Source organism: Vicia villosa, linkage group LG5 (assembly GCF_029867415.1).
Source record: "Vicia villosa cultivar HV-30 ecotype Madison, WI linkage group LG5, Vvil1.0, whole genome shotgun sequence".
In the NCBI taxonomy this organism is placed as follows: Eukaryota; Viridiplantae; Streptophyta; class Magnoliopsida; order Fabales; family Fabaceae; genus Vicia; species Vicia villosa.
The window spans coordinates 7,684,724-7,705,588 of record NC_081184.1 but is presented as its reverse complement, the minus strand read 5'-3'; the positions used below and the strand labels follow the sequence as shown (position 1 = coordinate 7,705,588).

Genomic DNA, 20,865 nt, shown 5'->3' with positions numbered 1-20,865 from the left:
ATTGATATCCATGCCTAACACCCCTTTGCCTTCAACAGCCCTGAGACGTTCTTCAATCAGACGATACCTCTCGACTTCCTCAGGTGCACCCTCAGCACTATGCCTCGACAACTGGTCAACGTTTTCAACATTGAAATCCAAATTATCACGGTTCTGATTATCTCTCCTCCCCAATAGACGAGACGGAGGTGGTGGGGGGAAACCCTGATTCTGGTTGAAAGGATTATAAGGCACATAGCTAGGACGCCTGAACTCATTCTCATTATGATGATCATCAATACGGCCCGACACATCATCAAACAAACCATACTGCTGTCCGTCATTTTCAGTCCTCCTAGAGTTCTCGACAAGAACTCGCAAATCCTCTTGACCCCTGGTGACGTTAGCCAACGCCTCCATGAACTGTGTCATCTGTGCATTCATCTGCTCTGCCAATTGAGCTCTCATCTCTGCCATCTGTTCCTGGATCTGTTCCATCTGCCTTCTCTGATTGCTCCTAGTCGGATACGGGTGATTAGCCGTCTTAGAACTCCTTTTGATAACAAAATAGCGAGACATAAGATGTAAGACCTGCAAAACCTGTAAATATATGACATGTATGATATATGAATGATATGCATGAAATGTTTGTCAATTTTCAGGTATCCAAGAGTTCATCCCACTTTCAGATAGGACATAGAAACCCTGATATAGAATATATTTGAACAGCAATCCACACACGAGAATAATTCATCAAACTGAGCATATTCCATTCAATCATAACTGAGAATTTGAGTTCATACAAACATGGCACAATCGTGTCACAAAGTGCTCTTAAGGCATACAAAAGAAATCCAAAATATAACACAATGCGACCCCATCCAACAATCCTGGACATGGGTGCCAAATATCAAGAATAAACATCAAGTCCACCCCACAGTGATACTAGGATCGCCTGGTAATAGGATGAGCTCCTCCATTTCCTCTTCGTTGGGCTCGGAGTCTTGTTAATTCTTCTTCAAGTCGAGCAGACTTGGCTTTTTCTTCCATCAATTGTTTTTCTGAATCCTGCATCCTTCTCTTGCTATTGCTTTCGGACCTTCGCAACTTCGCACATTCTTGTTGTTTTCGGTACAAACTTTCTCCCATCAAGTCATGAGATCGCCTTTGAGCATGTGTCAAGTTTGAACCTTCACCTTGCGCCTGCTTGAGCTTACGAGCCAATTCCGCCTTTTCACAATCTTGAAAATACCTCTCCAAGCCAACCTCATTGTCCTTTGCTTTTAGTTTGATGTTGTCTGCTTCGGTTTGAATATAGAGTTCAGCCGCAACTGTATCAGATAAAACCACGGGAGGTTGCTCCTACAATGGACATGACCTCGCAAATGGCAGCAACAAATTTGCCACTCTTGCCTCAACCCATTTCTTGTAAGGACCCATAGCAATAGGAACCTTCTTGCTCAAAGTAGTCTGATCTCTCTTGTGAACTTTAGTCCAGGCATATGCTATCTTTTCTAGCTCCGAAGGATCTTTACCATCAGCAAAGTACACAGATTCAAACGCCTCTACATCATCCTGAGCCCTTTCCATTGCATACCCCAATTGACGATAGGCGAGCGTGGGATTATAACTAATGCAACCTCTAGTTCCCATGAGAGGAACATTGGGATATTGACCGCAGCTAGTGATGATGTTCCAAATCTTCCCCACACAATAGTTCCACCTGATGTCATAAGATGTGAGGTTAACAATCCTATCTGACCACTTAAGAGAACTCTTCTTGAGCACAAAAGGTCCTCTTACCGGCAAATGCAACATGAACCACTGATACAACAATGGAAGACAAGAACCAACAACATATCCTCCTTTCTTACTTCTCTCATGGATCGAAAAATAAGCATCTGCAAGCAACGTTGGCACGGGGTTTTTGTTCATAAAGACACAAATCGCCGCCAAACTCACAAAGTTTTCTCTTGATGGGAATAAGACAATACCATAGATCATGATAGCAAGCAAACGACTAAAATCAACCCAATGCTCTTTCTTAGCCGCCTCCTCAGCCCTACTGATCAAAAAGCAAAGATAGAAACCGGAGACACCGCCCGATGACTTCCAATTTATTTTCACCTCCTTTATACCCATGTGAAGAGCTTCCGCTATCTTTTCAAAACTCACAACCTCGGGAACCCGAACAAAAGGTACATCATCAGTGATTCGGATGTTGAGTATGTAAGAAAACTCCTCGAGTGTTGGAACCAATTGATAGTCCTGAAATGTAAAACATCTCAAGCGCGGATCATAGAACTGAAACAGGGTGATCAAAGCCATTGGATCGAAAGATGTATTGAGGATGGAGAGCAAATTGCCATAATCATGATTGAAATCACGGAGAACCTCCCCTTCCAACCGAGAACTCAAACCAATCAACCCCGAAACATCAATACCCGGAATCTTGTAAGCTTTGGTATGCCTCGTGCATTCTTTGACAGTATCAGTGGGAATGTCCATCTTCAACTTGAGTGAACTCCTGAATATCCCTGAAAAGCATGACATGCAAATGCTTGTTATTATTATTTTTTTTTTTTGCATTTCTTTTGGAAATAAATATGCTATGATGCAAAGTGGTAGGACTTGTTGCCGCCCACCGGGCATTCTGGACTTCCTCAAAGTTACACGACTCAGGTTCAAAGGTTCGGCACCAATTCGGAACTCCCCGTAGATCACGGGACACAATCAATAGAATCAGAACCATAGTCATCATAACAGGAACAAAGCCACTCGAATAAGAACCACAGTAACCCTCGAACAAGAACCATGGTAACCCTCGAACAAGAACAGCGGTAAACCTCGGTCAAGAACCAAAGTCACCATCAATGTACCTGTTAAGAAATGATTGATTCCCGCCCCACTCACGGGTAAATCTAGGCCAAGGTAGGTCGAAAAGCCAACAGAGGATCGAATGTAGGCGTTATCATACGATATTGCCTCATTCCACCAAGCTCTGCCCGTGGATACGTGATCAGATCAATCAGGCATACGCCTTCTGTCCGTCACGGCCACTCTAGTCCTAGTTCCTATGGTATCACTCATAGCCTGGGTATTGGGCCTTTTACCTCTTGAAACACCCACCCACAGATAGAAATCCAGACAGTCCAGAATATGATGCAGAAAAGTAAAAGCGCACATAGAATGCAATGCAAACAGGTAAATATGCAAAGCAATAAAAACACCCAATGATAAACACACAAGCGCTAGGATCGACTCGCTGAGTCCGGACCAGCAACAGGTCAAGACGTCCCCAGCAGAGTCGCCAGCTGTCGCTACCGCGAAAATTAACAGAGTCGCCACTAACATATTTATCCTGAAAAGGAAAGGAATGCCAGCAAACCACAAAACAAAACAACGGTCTCACGACCAGAGAAAAAGGGTAAGGGAGTCGGTTACGCGAGGGGAAGGTATTAGCACCCCTCGCGCCCATCGTACTCGATGGTATCCACGCATGTGTCTAAATCTATGGGTGTGTAACAAATCTACGCTAATCTGGACTAAAATGAATGCAGAATATAGGGAAAAGAAAGGATTGTGCTCGCACGGGCCCTACCCCGCTGCCTACGTATCTGTTTTGCAGAATCAGAGCTACCGTAGCTCGGCTAACTAATTTTTGTTTGTTTTGTGTTTTTTAGGTGAACGAGTTACATTCACACTCCGCTGCTCGACCTTTGGAGACTTACGCCTGGGAATGGAGCGGAAATAACAAGTTCTTAGAAAAAGAAAATCAAAGAGTGTGGTTTGTGTTTTAAAGAATGCATGAGGAAGACCTAAGCTAAGGGGGAAAGCTTGCTACCTAATGTTATCATACAAAGGGTACAAGTCTAAGCTAAGCTAACAACCTACGAGGGAAAAGGGGAAAGCACACAATGAGCACACAAACGAGCATCCACTCGTAAAGCAAACAAACCAAAGGTACTGACCGAGTGGTAGAAAAGCGGTCCCGCCATAGGCAAGGGGATCAGCTCGACCCAAGTCAACCAAGCATTAGACCTCGTGAAAATGATCGGGCCATAGACAAGAGGGCGGACCCCTCTCAGCAACCAAGCCGTCACGGATCGTAAAGGAAAACGGTGCGTGCGTACACCGAGCATCAACGTCGAGCAACGCGAACTATAAGAAAGGCGGGGGTCCGGCTGCATGAACCCTTTTCCTGACATACTCGATAACAAGATCTTGTGCAGGTTCAAAAGCAAGCGACCCGAGGTGTGCGCATAATGAACAGACTCGATGAGACTAGGCGGGGGTTGATTGCTAACCCTTTCCGCATGCCTTCCATAAGGACTTAACGGAGTGCCATATAGGACTTATTACACCGTGACTCCCTGCCGCAAAACACAAATATAAACACACCAACAAAAACAGAGCCTCTTTCGAGGGCTTGGCCAGATGCATGTCTAGGTCCTACTTCTCATGTTAAAGGATGATGCGAGAAAGCAATAAAGTGCAAGAGAAATAAAATGAAACGGAATCAATACCAAACGGATGATGATCCGTAAACTGTAGCGAGGAAAAGCAAAGAAACTAGGATCCCGCGAGCGAGCTAGCAAAGCAAAGGCAAATAGTCAGCACACCGATTAGCCATGAAAGCACACAAAAGTCGACATGCGCGTCGAGCACAATCACAATACATCTGCAAGAGGAACAAGCAAACCAAACAAGCAGATATAAAGTAATAGGAACGTGTTTCCCGGATGAGAACACGATACAAGTGAATACGGATCGTGTTCCGCGAGTAAAGCGAAACACTCAAGCAATAAGCGCCGGTCGGTGATTATCCAAGAGCCTTTCACACTAGCACACAAGTTAGAGATAACAAAACATCGCAATCGGAATTGCGTTATTGCATTCTAATCTAAAAGAAAATGAATAACTAATGCAAACATGAAATGAACAACAAAATGTCAAAGGGAAAACAAAGATGAATAAACCACAATCAATCAATACCAATCATCTCACAAGATAGCACATTTCACAAGCTTTCCAACGGTATAAAGAACGCGCAAATCGGAGTTACGAGCAAAAAGATATGAAAGATTGAAGTTAGGAAGCAAAGGAAGCAAAAGTAGGTCGACCTACCCTCGACCTAGGTCGACCTAACAGGTCCAGAAACGAAATAAACAGCTCCACGTCGACCTAAACTCACCCTGGGTCGACCTAACAGTGCCAGGATCCAAAATGAAGGTTTTAGATCGACCTAAACTCACCCTAGGTCGACCTAACAGTGCCATAGTCAAAAGTGAAGGTTTTAGGTCGACCTAAATTCACCCTGGGTCGACCTAACAGTGCCATAGTCAAAAATGAAGGTTTTAGGTCGACCTAAACTCACCCTGGGTCGACCTAACAGTGCCAAATGCCGAAAATTGAATTTTTTCGCAAGGAAACAAGATTCCATCCTTCATGAATGTTCAGCATACAAGCAAATATCAAACATGCAATGCTATGAGTCAAGAGCAAACACATTATTCAGTATATTGATCGGTCTTTGTGAGCAAACTTAAACATTCTATCGAACAATTAGCATGCAAGCATTGAATCGTAAGCATTGTAATTGTATCATCAAGAGCAATCGTTATCAAACCTCAAATGGCCTCAATCTAGCATAGGCATCATGAATTATCATTCCACAATCAATTATCACATGCTAGTACTCAAAATTAAGCACAAATGCTTCACACATTCAAATTATCAAACACTTAGCATGCAATTTCTTGGATTATAAGCAACATGCATGTAGCATCATCAACAATTCAACGGTAAATCTCAAATTCAATCAAATAATCAAGATTAACACGAATCAATCAATCAACAATCAATTATCATCATCAACTATCATAGATCCATCATCCACAATCAAAAATCTTCATGATCAATGTCGAATTCAGCAACAAATTCAATAATCTAGCAAGGTTTGTAGTGAATTTACCGGATCGAACGAAGAGAATGAGATCGGATGAACACGAACGCGAACACGACGCGAACACGAACGAAATCCAAGAGATGTGAAGGAGAGAGTGGCGCGTGAGATCCTTGGGAGAGAGAGAGAGAGATCCGCGACACTTTAATCGGAGGAGAAGATCTTGATTTGTGTTTTGATCTTCATTTGTTCTTGAGATTTGATCTTGAATTGATGAAGTTTTTGTGAGTTTTTGTGGTTTTGATCTATGAGAATTGAGAGAGAATTGAGAGAATGTGTTTGTGAAGAATTGGTGAATTGAAATTATGAGAATCCTCCTTTGATTTGTGAAGAGCAAAATGTTTATATATGGTCAATGCGAAATGTCCAAATTGCCCTCGGTGCGTCTCATTTTGGCTCGTTTTTAAGGAAACTCGGTTCGGCTCTGAATTCCGGAACAAAACCGATGCCACTGTGAAGATGACCAAATTTGTGACTCGTCGCCGCGAGAATCACCTTAATCCGATAAGCGATGAATAAAATACGCCTGTTTGAATGACGAGAAAAGTCGATTCATCTGGCGCGACTATGCGAAATTTTATGGGTACCGCTCAAAGAACTCGATAAAACTCCATCTTCGGATCAGAATCTGAACAAGCATGTGTGACGAAGAATCGAAGCTAACGAAATTTCTGAGAGAATGCCGCCGGAATGGACTTCATACGATAAAAATCGAAGAAGTTATGAATTTTCGAACTTGGCGCGACATACTCGAAAACACACTTTTTCACTGAAACAACGCGACGATCCTTAAAATTCTGGGAATTTTCTGTGCATATTTGGCCCTTGGTCCGAACATATGAAATCTTGGTAATGATGCCACGGAGCTCCAGTTAAATTTTCAAGCGAATCCGACGAGCGGATTGTGAGATACGAATTTTCCGAGGCACAAAACCCTACATTCAGCATTGTTTTTCACTATGAAACCTCAAGTAATTTGCAAATTTGACAACCTTCCTCAAAGAATTGGCTCCCGAGCCGAACACGAAAGTTGTAGATATCGTCGAAACAGTGGGGACAACGCGGGAACTTATCTCATATCACCTTCCAAATAGTATTTGTGAATTTTCTCGTACTTTTATTGTTTTAAACCATTTTTCATACCTTATCTTCTTAACACCCATGAAACTCTTTATTATTTTTCTTCATTTTTGAATGACGAAATAAACGTCATCATTAACTTATAGCTCAAATAAAGAGGGCAAATTTTGGGGTGCAACAGCGTGCAGGCTCAATCCATGTTTCCCTTTTTTTCTGAACTTAAGTGAAGTGGGACCCAGCTTATTCAAACGAACCAATCATAGCGCTTCCCTCCGCCACACAAGCCCTGGACCTATTGACTGGCCAATGAGATGACTGGAAGGAGCCACGTGAGTCAGTCAACCACGCTTGGATCTGTTGACCGCCGTAACAGTGTTTTCGGTCATCTTCTCCGGCTAAGGCATCTTCCACCTACAAAAATACGTTAGATAAATACCAAAGGAAGACCCTACCCCCCTAAATCGAGGTCTGGGAATCCATTGGTGAAATTAGTTTGGACTGAAATCGCCTGGTTCAGGAGGTTCGAATCAAAAGTTTAAACACATTCAAGAATGGTGGAACACGTTTCTCGGACCTATGCTTCCATGTGGCACGTCAAAGCTACTCTAAATTACTTCATCAACTCAAACAAAATGTTGTTAGAACAAGATTTGTTCTGATCAATTATCTTAGTTTTGATGATAACAATAATATGAATTTTGCTTAAGATAATATGGTACTCTAATCCAATGCAATTTCCTTTTCAGGAAATATATAAAGAGTATGCATAATTCAGCGCTCAGAAGCTTTGTCTCAAAAGGTTCAGCATGCAACATCAGAACATGGTCTGGCAAGACATCAGAAGATGGTCGAAGCAGAATCAAAACATGGTCTGGCAAGACATCAGAAGATGGTCGAAGCAGAATCAGAACATGGTCTGGCAAGACATCAGAAGATGGTCGAAGCAGAATCAGAACATGGGTCTATGGAAGCATCAGAAGAACATGAGATCAGAAGCACTGAAGTTCTGATGGTATCAAGCACAGAAGCACTTCAAGGTCAGAAGATCAGAAGATGCTTTGCACCAAGCTGTTTGACTCTGATGATATTCAAACGTTGTATTCACAAACATCAGATCAGAAGGAAGTACAAGTGGCAGGCTACGCTGACTGACAAAAGGAACATTGGAAGCTATTAAAGGCAACGTCAGTAGACACAGCGTGAACAAGGCTCGAGGTAGTTGACAAAAGCGTATAACATTAAATGCGATGCTGTACGGAACACGCAAAGCATTAAATGCACTCAACGGTCATCTTCTCCAACGCCTATAAATATGAAGTTCTGATGAGAAGCAAAGTTGACGAATTCTACACCTATTCTGTGAATATCAACTTGCTGAAACGCTGTTCAAATAAAAGCTCAGAATCTTCATCTTCATCAAAGCTCACTACATTGTTGTTGTAATATATTAGTGAGATTAAGCTTAAACGTTAAGAGAAATATCACAGTTTATGATTATAGCTTTTAAGAAGCAATTGTAATACTCTTAGAATTGATTACATTAAGTTGTAAGGAACTAGAGTGATCGTGTGGATCAGAATACTCTAGGAAGTCTTAGAGGTTATCTAAGCAGGTTGTAACTAGAGTGATCGTGTGGATCAGAATACTCTAGAAAGTCTTAGAGGGTATCTAAGCAGTTGTTCCTGGAGTGATCAGTGTGTGATCAGAAGACTCTGGAAGACTTAGTTGCTGACTAAGTGGAGAACCATTGTAATCCGTGCGATTAGTGGATTAAATCCTCAGTTGAGGTAAATCATCTCTGCGGGGGTGGACTGGAGTAGTTTAGTTAACAACGAACCAGGATAAAAATAACTGTGCAATTTATTTTTATCTGTCAAGTTTTTTAAAGCTACACTTATTCAAACCCCCCCTTTCTAAGTGTTTTTCTATCCTTCAATTGGCATCAGAGCGCCGGTTCTAAGGTGCAAGCACTTAACCGTGTTTAGAAAAGATTCAGGAAGAGAAAAACGCTTCAGTAAAAGATGGCTGATGAAACTGCAAAGTCTACATCTACATCTGGCTCTGCTGAGCAACACAACGGTAACAATGGTTATACAAGACCGCCGGTATTTGATGGTGAAAACTTTGAATACTGGAAAGATAAACTGGAAAGTTACTTTCTTGGTCTAGATGGTGATCTATGGGATCTTCTGATGGATGGTTACAAACATCCAGTAAATGCCAGTGGCGTAAAGCTGACAAGGCAAGAAATGAGTGATGATCAGAAGAAGCTTTTCAGGAATCATCATAAATGCAGAACTGTCTTGCTGAATGCTATCTCTCATGCTGAGTATGAGAAGATATCTAACAGGGAAACGACCTATGATATATATGAGTCCTTGAAAATGACTCATGAAGGAAATGCTCAAGTCAAGGAGACTAAAGCTCTCGCTTTAATCCAGAAGTATGAAGCCTTCAAGATGGAGGATGATGAAGACATTGAAAAGATGTTTTCAAGATTTCAAACTCTTACTGCTGGATTGAGAGTTCTTGACAAGGGATACACAAAGGCTGATCACGTAAAGAAAACCATCAGAAGCTTACCCAGAAGATGGGGTCCTATGGTGACTGCATTCAAGATTGCAAAGAATCTGAATGAAGTTTCTCTGGAAGAGCTTATCAGTGCCTTGAGAAACCATGAAATAGAGCTGGACGTAAATGAGCCTCAAAAGAAAGGTAAGTCTATTGCATTAAAATCCAATATCAAGAAATGCACTAACGCTTTTCAGGCTAGAGAAGAAGATCCTGAAGAATCAGAATCTGAAGAAGAAGATGAACTGTCCTTGATCTCCAGAAGGCTAAATCAACTCTGGAAGAACAAGCAAAGGAAGTTCAGAGGCGTCAGAAGTTCAAAGAAATTTGAACGTGGAGAATCTTCTGATGACAGAAGATTTGACAAGAAGAAGGTCATGTGCTATGAATGCAATGAGCCAGGACACTTCAAGAATGAATGTCCAAAACTTCAGAAGGAAAATCCCAAGAAGAAGTTTCATAAGAAGAAAGGTCTTATGGCAACCTGGGATGAGTCAGAAGATGATTCAGACTCTGAAGATGAGCAGGCTAACTGTGCGCTGATGGCGACAGAAGATGACGGATCAGAATCTACATCAGAATCAGATTCTGAAGAGGTATTTTCTGAACTTACTAGAGATGAGTTAGTTTCCGGGTTAACTGAACTTCTAGAATTCAAGTCTCAGATTAGTCTCAAATACAAAGAGCTGAAAAAGCTATTTGAATTTGAAACAAAGAAGCTTGAGTTGGAAAATTCTGAATTAAAAGAAAAACTTTTAAAATTATCCAATAATGTTGGATCTCCTTCTGATTCAGAAAAATCCACTCCTAGTCTAAACCATATTCTGAAAGAATATGATTTAAGTTTCAGGAAGTTCTTATCTAGAAGTATTGGCAGAAGTCATCTAGCTTCTATGATATATGCTGTGTCTGGAAACAAAAGAGTTGGCATTGGTTTTGAGGGTGAAACCCCATACAAACTTGAACCTGTTGATGAAATGAAATTCACATACAAGCCATTGTATTATCAGTTCAAGTATGGCCACTCCCATGATATTAGGCACACTTCACATGCTCAAAGTTTTCACATAACACACACCAAAAAGCATGTGACACAACCTAGGAAATATCATGAAACTCACATTAAAAATTATCATGCTGTTCCTCCTATTGCTTACAATGTTAAACCCAAGTTCAATCAGAACTTGAGAAAATCTAACAAGAAAGGACCCAAGAAAATGTGGGTACCTAAGGATAAGATTATCCCTATTGCAGATATCCTTGGCTGCAAAAAGGACAAAGCACAACATGTCGTGGTACCTGGACTCTGGATGCTCACGACACATGACAGGAAGAAGGTCTATGTTCCAAGACCTGGTGCTTAAGTCTGGAGGAGAAGTCAAGTTTGGAGGAGATCAGAAGGGCTAGATAATTGGCTCTAGAACTATAAAGTCTGGTAACTCTCCTTCCATTTCTAATGTACTTCTTGTAGAAGGATTAACACATAACCTCTTATCTATCAGTCAATTGAGTGACAATGGTTATGATATAATCTTTAATCAAAAGTCCTGCAAGGATGTAAATCAGAAGGATGGCTCAATCCTATTTATAGGCAAGAGGAAGAATAACATTTATAAGACAGATCTGCAAGATCTTATGAGTCAGAAGGTGACTTGTCTTATGTCTGTTTCTGAAGAGCAATGGGTCTGGCACAGAAGATTAGGTCATGCTAGTTTGAGAAAGATTTCTCAGATTAACAAACTGGATCTTGTCAGAGGACTCCCTAATCTGAAATTCAAATCAGATGCTCTTTGTGAAGCATGTCAAAAGGGCAAGTTCTTCAAACCTGCATTCAAGTCTAAGAATGTTGTTTCTACCTCAAGGCCATTAGAACTCTTGCACATTGATCTGTTTGGACCAGTCAAAACAGCATCTGTCAGAGGGAAGAAATATGGATTAGTCATCGTAGATGATTATAGTCGCTGGACGTGGGTAAAATTTTTGAAACACAAGGATGAGACTCATTCAGTGTTCTTTGATTTCTGCATTCAGATTCAATCTGAAAAAGAGTGTAAAATCATAAAGGTCAGAAGTGATCATGGTGGTGAATTTGAGAACAGATCCTTTGAAGAATTCTTCAAAGAAAATGGTATTGCCCATGATTTCTCTTGTCCTAGAACTCCACAGCAAAATGGAGTTGTAGAACGAAAGAATAGGACTCTGCAAGAAATGGCCAGAACCATGATCAATGAAACCAATATGGCTAAGCATTTATGGGCAGAAGCAATAAACACTGCATGCTATATTCAGAATAGAATCTCTATCAGACCTATTCTAAATAAGACTCCTTATGAATTGTGGAAGAATAAAAAGCCCAACATTTCATATTTCCATCCTTTTGGATGTGTATGCTTTATTCTGAACACTAAAGATCATCTTGGTAAGTTTGATTCCAAAGCACAAAAATGTTTCCTTCTTGGGTATTCTGAACGCTCAAAAGGCTACAGAGTATACAATACTGAAACATTGATTGTGGAAGAATCAATCAATATCAGGTTTGATGATAAGCTTGGTTCTGAAAAACCAAAGCAGTTTGATAATTTTGCAGATTGTGATATTGATATATCAGAAGTTGTTGAGCCAAGAAGCAACGCATCAGAAGCAGAGCTTCTCAGAAGCAAAGAATCTGAAGATCAAATATCAGCTTCTCTGGACAATCTAAGCATTTCTGAAGAACCATCTGTCAGAAGATCATCCAGACTCATTTCTGGTCATTCAGAAGATGTCATTCTTGGAAAGAAGGATGATCTAATCAGAACAAGAGCATTCCTTAAGAACAATGCAGACTGTCAATTAGGTCTTGTATCTTTGATCGAGCCAACTTCTGTTGATCACGCTCTAGAAGATCCAGACTGGATAATTGCTATGCAAGAAGAACTGAATCAGTTTACAAGGAATGATGTTTGGGATCTTGTTCCTAGACCAGAAGGATTCAATATAATCGGTACAAAATGGGTCTTCAGAAACAAGCTCAGTGAGAAAGGTGAGGTGATAAGGAACAAAGCCAGACTGGTGGCTCAGGGTTATAGTCAGCAAGAAGGGATTGACTATACAGAAACCTTTGCACCAGTGGCCAGGTTAGAATCTATTTGTCTATTAATTTCATTTGCCACTCAACATAACATCACTCTCTATCAGATGGATGTTAAGAGTGCCTTCTTAAATGGTTATATAGATGAAGAAGTTTATGTCCATCAACCTCCTGGTTTTGAAGATTCTATGTCTCCTAATCATGTTTTTAAACTAAAGAAATCGTTGTATGGATTGAAACAAGCTCCCAGAGCTTGGTATGAACGCTTAAGTTCTTTCCTTCTGGATAATGGTTTCACTAGAGGAAAAGTGGACACTACTCTCTTTTGTAAAACCTTTAAAAGGGATATTTTAATTTGTCAAATATACGTAGATGATATTATTTTTGGAACATCTAATGCTACACTTGGAAAGGAGTTTGCTAAGTCTATGCAGGCTGAGTTTGAAATAAGCATGATGGGAGAACTCAAGTATTTCCTTGGAATACAAATAAATCAAACATCAGAAGGAACGTATGTTCACCAAACCAAGTATGTGAAGGAACTTCTGAAGAAGTTTAATCTTCTAGACTGCAAAGAAGCCAAAACTCCTATGCATCCAACATGCATCCTAGGTAAGGATGAGGTAAGTAAGAAGGTAGATCAGAAGTTATACAGAGGTATGATTGGATCTCTTCTATATTTGACTGCTTCTAGACCTGACATTCTGTTCAGTGTTTGTTTGTGTGCTAGATTCCAATCAGATCCTAGAGAATCTCATTTAACTGCTGTTAAGAGAATTATAAGGTATCTGAAAGGTACTACTAATGTTGGCTTAGTTTACAGAAAATCTAAAGAATACAACTTAGTAGGATTCTGCGATGCTGACTATGCTGGAGACAGAATTGAAAGAAAAAGTACTTCAGGAAGTTGCCAATTTCTTGGAAGTCATTTGATCTCCTGGTACAGCAAGAAGCAAGCAACTATTGCTCTTTCAACAACAGAAGCAGAATATGTCGCTGCTGCTGGTTGCAGTACACAGATGCTCTGGATGAAGAGTCAGTTAGAAGACTATCAGATATATGAGAGTAACATTCCTATATTCTGTGATAATACTTCTGCTATATGTTTATCTAAGAATCCTATTCTTCATTCAAAAGCTAAACATATTGAGATTAAACATCATTTCATAAGGGACTATGTTCAGAAGGGTGTTATTTCTTTAAACTTTGTGGATACAGACCATCAATGGGCTGATATCTTTGCAAAACCCCTGGCTGAAGATAGGTTTAAGTTCATTCTGAAGAACATCAGTATGGATTTATGCCCAGAATGAGAAGATGAGAAGTTCTTACGTATGAGTATCTTCTGAAATGAATGTAGATTTTTTTTTATCAGAAGTTCTGATTGAAATCTTTTAGAAATTATGATTCGGTTATTACTAACGTTTCATTGTCTAAGTTGATTCAGAACCTCTTTGTCGTTTTATTCATCTGAATCTTTTGAAATATTCTTTTTGATGTTATGACAAAAAGGGGGAGAAGATAAATGATAAATGATTTGATTAATCTATCAGTTGCTGGGAAAAGCTCCCACACATTTACTAACAAGAACTGCAAGTTCTATATGGTTTAAGTGTTTTGCAGGTATAAAGAAGTGAAGAGAATCTTCAAAGCAAACACAAGAAGCAAAACCATAAGAAGTGTTATTCTGTAAAAAGAATAAGCTCATGGAAATTGAAGCAAGTTGAGTGCTGTCAAGCTTCAGAAATCAGAAGCAAGAAAGAAGAAGAAATCAGAAGCACTGATAATAGAATTTGATCCATATTTGTCTATTTGCCCTGACAAAATTCTATTTGCTCTGATACATTATTTTAGCCTATATGGCTCTGATACATATCATGTGTTCTAATATACATTTTATGTTCTGTCGTTCATGCTGACTTTTGTCGTTTAGTTTTTGTTCTGTAACATTTCAGGATGTAGAGATGCTCTGATGATGCTCTGGTACATTCAACAATGTTCTGATACAAATCTAGCATGAAGTGATGTTGGTAGAAATTCAAAGCTCTGAAGCTATCCGAGGGAAGCAGAAATCAGAAGTTGTGAATGTTCTAAAGATCCAGAAAACTCAAGTTCTGAAGCTGTCCTAAATGGAAGCAGAAATCAGAAGCTGTGAATGTTCTGAAGATCAAAGAAATTCAAGTTCTGAAGCTGTCCTAAATGGAAGCAGAAATCAGAAGCTGTGAATGTTCTGAAGATCAAAGAAATTCAAGTTCTGAAGCTGTCCTAGATGGAAGCAGGAATCAGAAGCTGTGAGTGTTCTAAGGATCTAAAAATAAAAAAAAATTCTAGTTCTGAAGCTGTCCAATGGAAGCAGAAGTTAGAAGCTATGAATTCTCTGAAGACAGAAGCTTATGTGATCGTCTCTACCGAAATAATCAGGGAAGTCTTTTATTAAAGTTCTTCGAGTATTTATTTCAGGGGGAGATTATTTATCTCAGGGGGAGATTGTTAATCTCAGGGGGAGACATATTCATATGCTTATGCTATAGCTGTGTAATTTGTCTTTTGCCGTCTACTCTTTCTGATCGCAAATTCATATCATTTATATATGTTTTTGTCATCATCAAAAAGGGGGAGATTGTTAGAACAAGATTTGTTCTGATCAATTATCTTAGTTTTGATGATAACAATAATATGAATTTTTCTTAAGATAATATGGTACTCTAATCCAATGCAATTTCCTTTTCAGGAAATATATAAAGAGTATGCATAATTCAGCGCTCAGAAGCTTTGTCTCAAAAGGTTCAGCATGCAACATCAGAACATGGTCTGGCAAGACATCAGAAGATGGTCGAAGCAGAATCAGAACATGGTCTGGCAAGACATCAGAAGATGGTCGAAGCAGAATCAGAACATGGTCTGGCAAGACATCAGAAGATGGTCGAAGCAGAATCAGAACATGGGTCTATGGAAGCATCAGAAGAACATGAGATCAGAAGCACTGAAGTTCTGATGGTATCACGCACAGAAGCACTTCAAGGTCAGAAGATCAGAAGATGCTTTGCACCAAGCTGTTTGACTCTGATGATATTCAAACGTTGTATTCACAAACATCAGATCAGAAGGAAGTACAAGTGGCAGGCTACGCTGACTGACAAAAGGAACGTTGGAAGCTATTAAAGGCAACGTCAGTAGACACAGCGTGAACAAGGCTCGAGGTAGTTGACAAAAGCGTATAACCTTAAATGCGATGCTGTACGGAACACGCAAAGCATTAAATGCACTCAACGGTCATCTTCTCCAACGCCTATAAATATGAAGTTCTGATGAGAAGCAAAGTTGACGAATTCTACACCTATTCTGTGAATATCAACTTGCTGAAACGCTGTTCAAATCAAAGCTCAGAATCTTCATCTTCATCAAAGCTCACTACATTGCTGTTGTAATATATTAGTGAGATTAAGCTTAAACGTTAAGAGAAATATCACAGTTTGTGATTATAGCTTTTAAGAAGCAATTGTAATACTCTTAGAATTGATTACATTAAGTTGTAAGGAACTATAGTGATCGTGTGGATCAGAATACTCTAGGAAGTCTTAGAGGTTATCTAAGCAGGTTGTAACTAGAGTGTTCGTGTGGATCAGAATACTCTAGAAAGTCTTAGAGGGTATCTAAGCAGTTGTTCCTGGAGTGATCAGTGTGTGATCAGAAGACTCTGGAAGACTTAGTTGCTGACTAAGTGGAGAACCATTGTAATCCGTGCGATTAGTGGATTAAATCCTCAGTTGAGGTAAATCATCTCTGCGGGGGTGGACTGGAGTAGTTTAGTTAACAACGAACCAGGATAAAAATAACTATGCAATTTATTTTTATCTGTCAAGTTTTTTAAAGCTACACTTATTCAAACCCCCCCTTTCTAAGTGTTTTTCTATCCTTCAAATGTTAGATATCATTTATACATGCTTATGAATGAGATATGAATCAGGAAAATTTACCAACTCGGAGAGAGTGAGTGAGGCTTCTTTGAGGTGTTTTAGCTTTGTGTAGGGATTGGGTTTTGGTATATTAAGGCTCAGAAGAGTGTTTGTGTGTTTGGTTTGGCTTGAGGATGACTGGAAAATAAAATTCGAATTTTGCAAGTTCTTTGATATTTCAAGTTGTTACAAGTGTGTTACAAGCATAGATTTTGTTCTGATTTTGTGTGTCCTTTGCTACTGAAATATTCTACTCCATTTATAAGCCATGGAGGGACTTAAATCTTAAGCTAACATGCATTAAGTGCTTTGTTGAATTTTTGCCTTTTTTAATAATATGTAACTTTGAATTCAAGCAACCATGGCTTAATTTTATTCAACCTCTTGTTGTACCATCTCTTTGGGGCAGAGTTGAATCAATTTTGAGGGCTCTAGCTTGATATCAAAGCAACATAACATTATCTTGCACCATTTCTTTTTCAATTTAATCTTAAATGTAATAAAATTAAACCAAAAAAGAAATAAAATGTTATGGGCCTTAGGTTGGTCGTGGGAGGCCCTTAACATTATTGGGAACATGTTTGGATCATGAAAACTTGATGTTATGGCCTTTGACAAAAAACCACTTTTTGTTGACTTTGAAAATGACCTGTAATGTCTTGGCCCATATTTTCCAAATGGTGAATCTAATGACCATGGGACCAATTGCATTTGAAATATAATTGAATTTCATTCAAAATGAGCTTTGGTTGGAATTTTTTGGATGAAGGATGAGAGAGTTATGACCAGTCAAAGTTCAGTTGACTTTTTAGGAGAAAACCCTAATTTTGAAACTTAGGGTTTTGCTGATTTTTTATCTTTTCTTGATGAACTATGATCAACCAATGATCAAATGATGAATCTTTTGACAAAATATGGATGTTGACAAAAAAATTCATTTTTGACTGTCTGTTGACTTTTCGGTCAAACGGGTCGTCTGTTGACTGTTTGAGCTGCTGACCGTGCGTCTGAGCGAATTGAAGTTTGAAAATTTGTATTGTGGTACTTTGAAATATATGGAGGTCCATGAAATCCATTTGAGGTCTCAAAAAACTTGTTCTCATGAAAAAAAACAAAAACCCTAGTTAGGGATTGTTTGTGTAGGAGACAGTTAAACGTACCTGATTTTTGTGCAGTGCTGAGTCTCCGCTAATCATGTGATATTTTGAAGACTTCTAGAACAAAAATCTTGAAATTTTAAAATGAAAAAGATTGATTTGATTGATAGTGGAAAACACGGAGAATTGCACTGTCAGCGGGTTTGACTGTCAACTGACTGTTCAGGCATTAACGTAGCAGTTATAGTGAAAATTCAACAGTCAAAGTTAATTTTTTCTTTTTGTTTTTTGTTGTGTTAATGGTGAAAATTTATTTACATGAGTTGTTAGAAAAACACAGATATAATAAACAAATAAAATATACTGTATGCGAACAAAATTACCGATAATAACCCTGAAAAATATTTAATGCACCGAAAAATAAATATTTAACTGGAAAAAAACACACAAAATATTATTTGGATAATTAAACTACAGTACGACAAATAGTACGACATTTAATACTGACATTGCAAATATTACATAATATAATGAACAGTACGACGAGTAAACGGTACGTTATTTGAAAACAAAAGATACAGCAAACTTTAAGAATGACGATTAATAACCCATGCTATAAATAATAACATATAGATGATTGGGAGTGTAAACAACCCAGGTCCGCATTTTTCAGGACTGTGCAGACAGAAAAAGGACATGATCACCATCACGACGGTGATGACCATAAGAAAACACGTTTCCATTCGCTTCGCCATTTTTGCCGGGGAAGAAGAGAGAATGAATATGAAGTAGAAATTTGAGAGATGAGTTGAAATTTGATGTGAGATTTTATGGAAAAAATGAGATGTATTTATAGAGTGAAAAGAAGGATAGAGACGTTGGGAAATGAAGTGATTCCGTACAAAAGGAAAATTTGAGTGGTAGTAGGATTTGAAAGAAAGTGTATGATAGGGTTTGAAAAGAGAGATGTATAGAATAAAGTTAGGGTTTGATTTTGAAAGAAAGAGATTTGAAAAGAAAGGAAAAGATTTTTGAAAATAATAGAATATAGTACAAAATTAGTGGGAAACAAAAATTAATAATAATTTACTCTTTACCAGTACAGTCTGAATCCCTGGACTCTGTGGCTGCAAAAAGATTTAATTCTGTACCAATTGCGTCAGTACTATTTATATGCAAATAAATCTCAAATACACAGCGTGTGTGAAATGATAAACAGTAATTGGCATTTGTGTAAGAATAAATTTAACAGCGAGCCAAAATACCGTATAAGAAAAATTCTGAAAACCGAGTATTCATAAAATCAGGATATTTATGGAATAAAATCCAAGATTATATGAAACTCGCAATTTTTAGACAGAAGTCTGTTGTCTTCTTTTTAAAAAAAGATGCTGGCAAATTTTGGGGTACAACACGAACAAAAACAATTACAAATAAAGCAAAAGAAAACAAGCTGACATACATGAAGATGACGTCAGCGGAGGCGAGATGGTACATAGCGGAAGCGGCGGTGAAGAGCTTTGATATACAAAGTTGTGGGAGACGAAGTGGGGGAGACGAAGTGGAAGATTGGTTTTTTGGGCAGTTAGCGTCAATGGGAGAAAAAAGACAATTTAGGGATTCTGAACGCGTAATATCAAATTTTGGTTTTAAATTTTTTAAGTAAAACAGGCTATGAGAGCGCTTTTGAAAAGCGCCTTAGTAGACATAGCTATACCAACGCTTTTAAGGGAAAAGCGCTCTTGTACCCTACCCCCTGTAGTAGCGTTTTTGAAAGCGCTTTCATAAAGCCACCTATAAGAGCGCTTATGAGAAGCGCTTTCGTACCCCCCATATAAGAGCACTTTCTGAAAGCGCTTTCGTACCCCCCTATAAGAGCGTTTTTTGAAAGCGCTTTCGTAACACCCCTCTTCCAGAGCGCTTTTTTTGCGTGTTTTTTTAGCGAAACCTATACCAGCGCTTTTTCCTAAAAGCACTTTAGTAGGGGTGCTGCTAAAAGACAAATTTGGCATAGTGAATGTTGAGAATCTAGTCGCTACCCGATACTACAATTCAGATAGGTTCTTTCTCAAAGTATCATTGCATGATGCGAATGCATCATGTCCGAGGATGCTTTAGAAGGACTGACAATTCTGAATAACTGGTAGAACCCTGTTACTAAATTCAATCTTATCCTTAGAGGTACCTATTGGGGAAGGTTAATTAACCGGTCAGACTCCATGCAAGCCTTTAAACCCAAGGACTCTTGTGTGACTTGTTTGTATTCTAACCACATGATTTCCTTGCAGGTTTTGATTGTAGGCAATACTTGTCCTTATTACCTTGTGCTTTGTCTAATGCATTACATCCGCACAACATCATGACATCATGACATCATATGCTAACTAACCCTTTCAAGGATCTTAAGAATTTAGGGCGCACGATTTCAGGTGCTCTTATCAAGGACTGAATTCCTATCAAGGGGCAAGAGGATTTATTTTCCTCTGGTCGCATACCTTCCAATTCAAAGACTCATTACCTATCAAGGGGAAAGAGGATTTATTTTCCTCTATCCATATACATTCAAATTCAAAGGTATCCCGAATCAGAGGCTATGACCCACTGGATATGGTGAGCTTGATTCCTAAAGAATAACATCCCATAATCAAATTTCTTCGAACAAAGATGTGACCAAATCATTCTCTAAACGTTCGAACTATATTCCTTAAAGATCCTTGAAAACATTGCATCTGCATTCATAACATCGCATCACAGGTTTCTACCACAGGTTTCTCACCTCCTCGCTGTTTATTTCAGCATCATGAATCTCGAACAATCAGTTAAGGATCTCCAAGCTCAAAATGTTGAGTTCCAAGCCTTGATTCTAAATTTGTCCAAGGGGAAAGAAGAGCTGAAGACCATCCTTACCAAAAAGAAGAAGAAAAAGAAGAAGGGCAAGAAGACTCTAGGAAAAAATCTTAGACCGATCTTGTAACTCAGGGAAGCCGAAGTCTCTGAAGACAGTGACGGCGATGAACAAGATGATGATGCTAGTATCAAAACTGATGCAAAAAGTAACCATGATTTTGCCAAGCCCTCTGAAGAAGAAGAGGACTATTACCATGAGGATGGACATCCTGATGACAAATATAAGTTGTTGGAAGAATG

General features: G+C 39.1%; 2 protein-coding genes across 2 annotated transcripts in view; both read right to left on the bottom strand.

The window, feature by feature from the left end:
- LOC131604125 (uncharacterized) overlaps positions 1–456 on the bottom strand; it is a 42,292-nt gene extending 41,836 nt beyond the window's left edge. Inside the window, exon 1 of the mRNA XM_058876613.1 lies at positions 22–456. Coding sequence (XP_058732596.1) covers positions 22–456 — 435 coding nt within the window. The remainder of the gene's footprint in view (positions 1–21) is intronic.
- Positions 457–924: 468 nt separating this feature from the next.
- LOC131604124 (uncharacterized) lies at positions 925–2,487 on the bottom strand. Its single transcript, XM_058876612.1, has 2 exons — positions 1,393–2,487; positions 925–1,341 (listed from the first exon to the last, which is right to left on the bottom strand). The coding sequence occupies exons 1-2, from the start codon at positions 2,485–2,487 to the stop codon at positions 925–927; spliced, it is 1,512 nt and encodes a 503-aa protein (XP_058732595.1).
- Between the last annotated feature and the right edge of the window lie 18,378 nt (positions 2,488–20,865).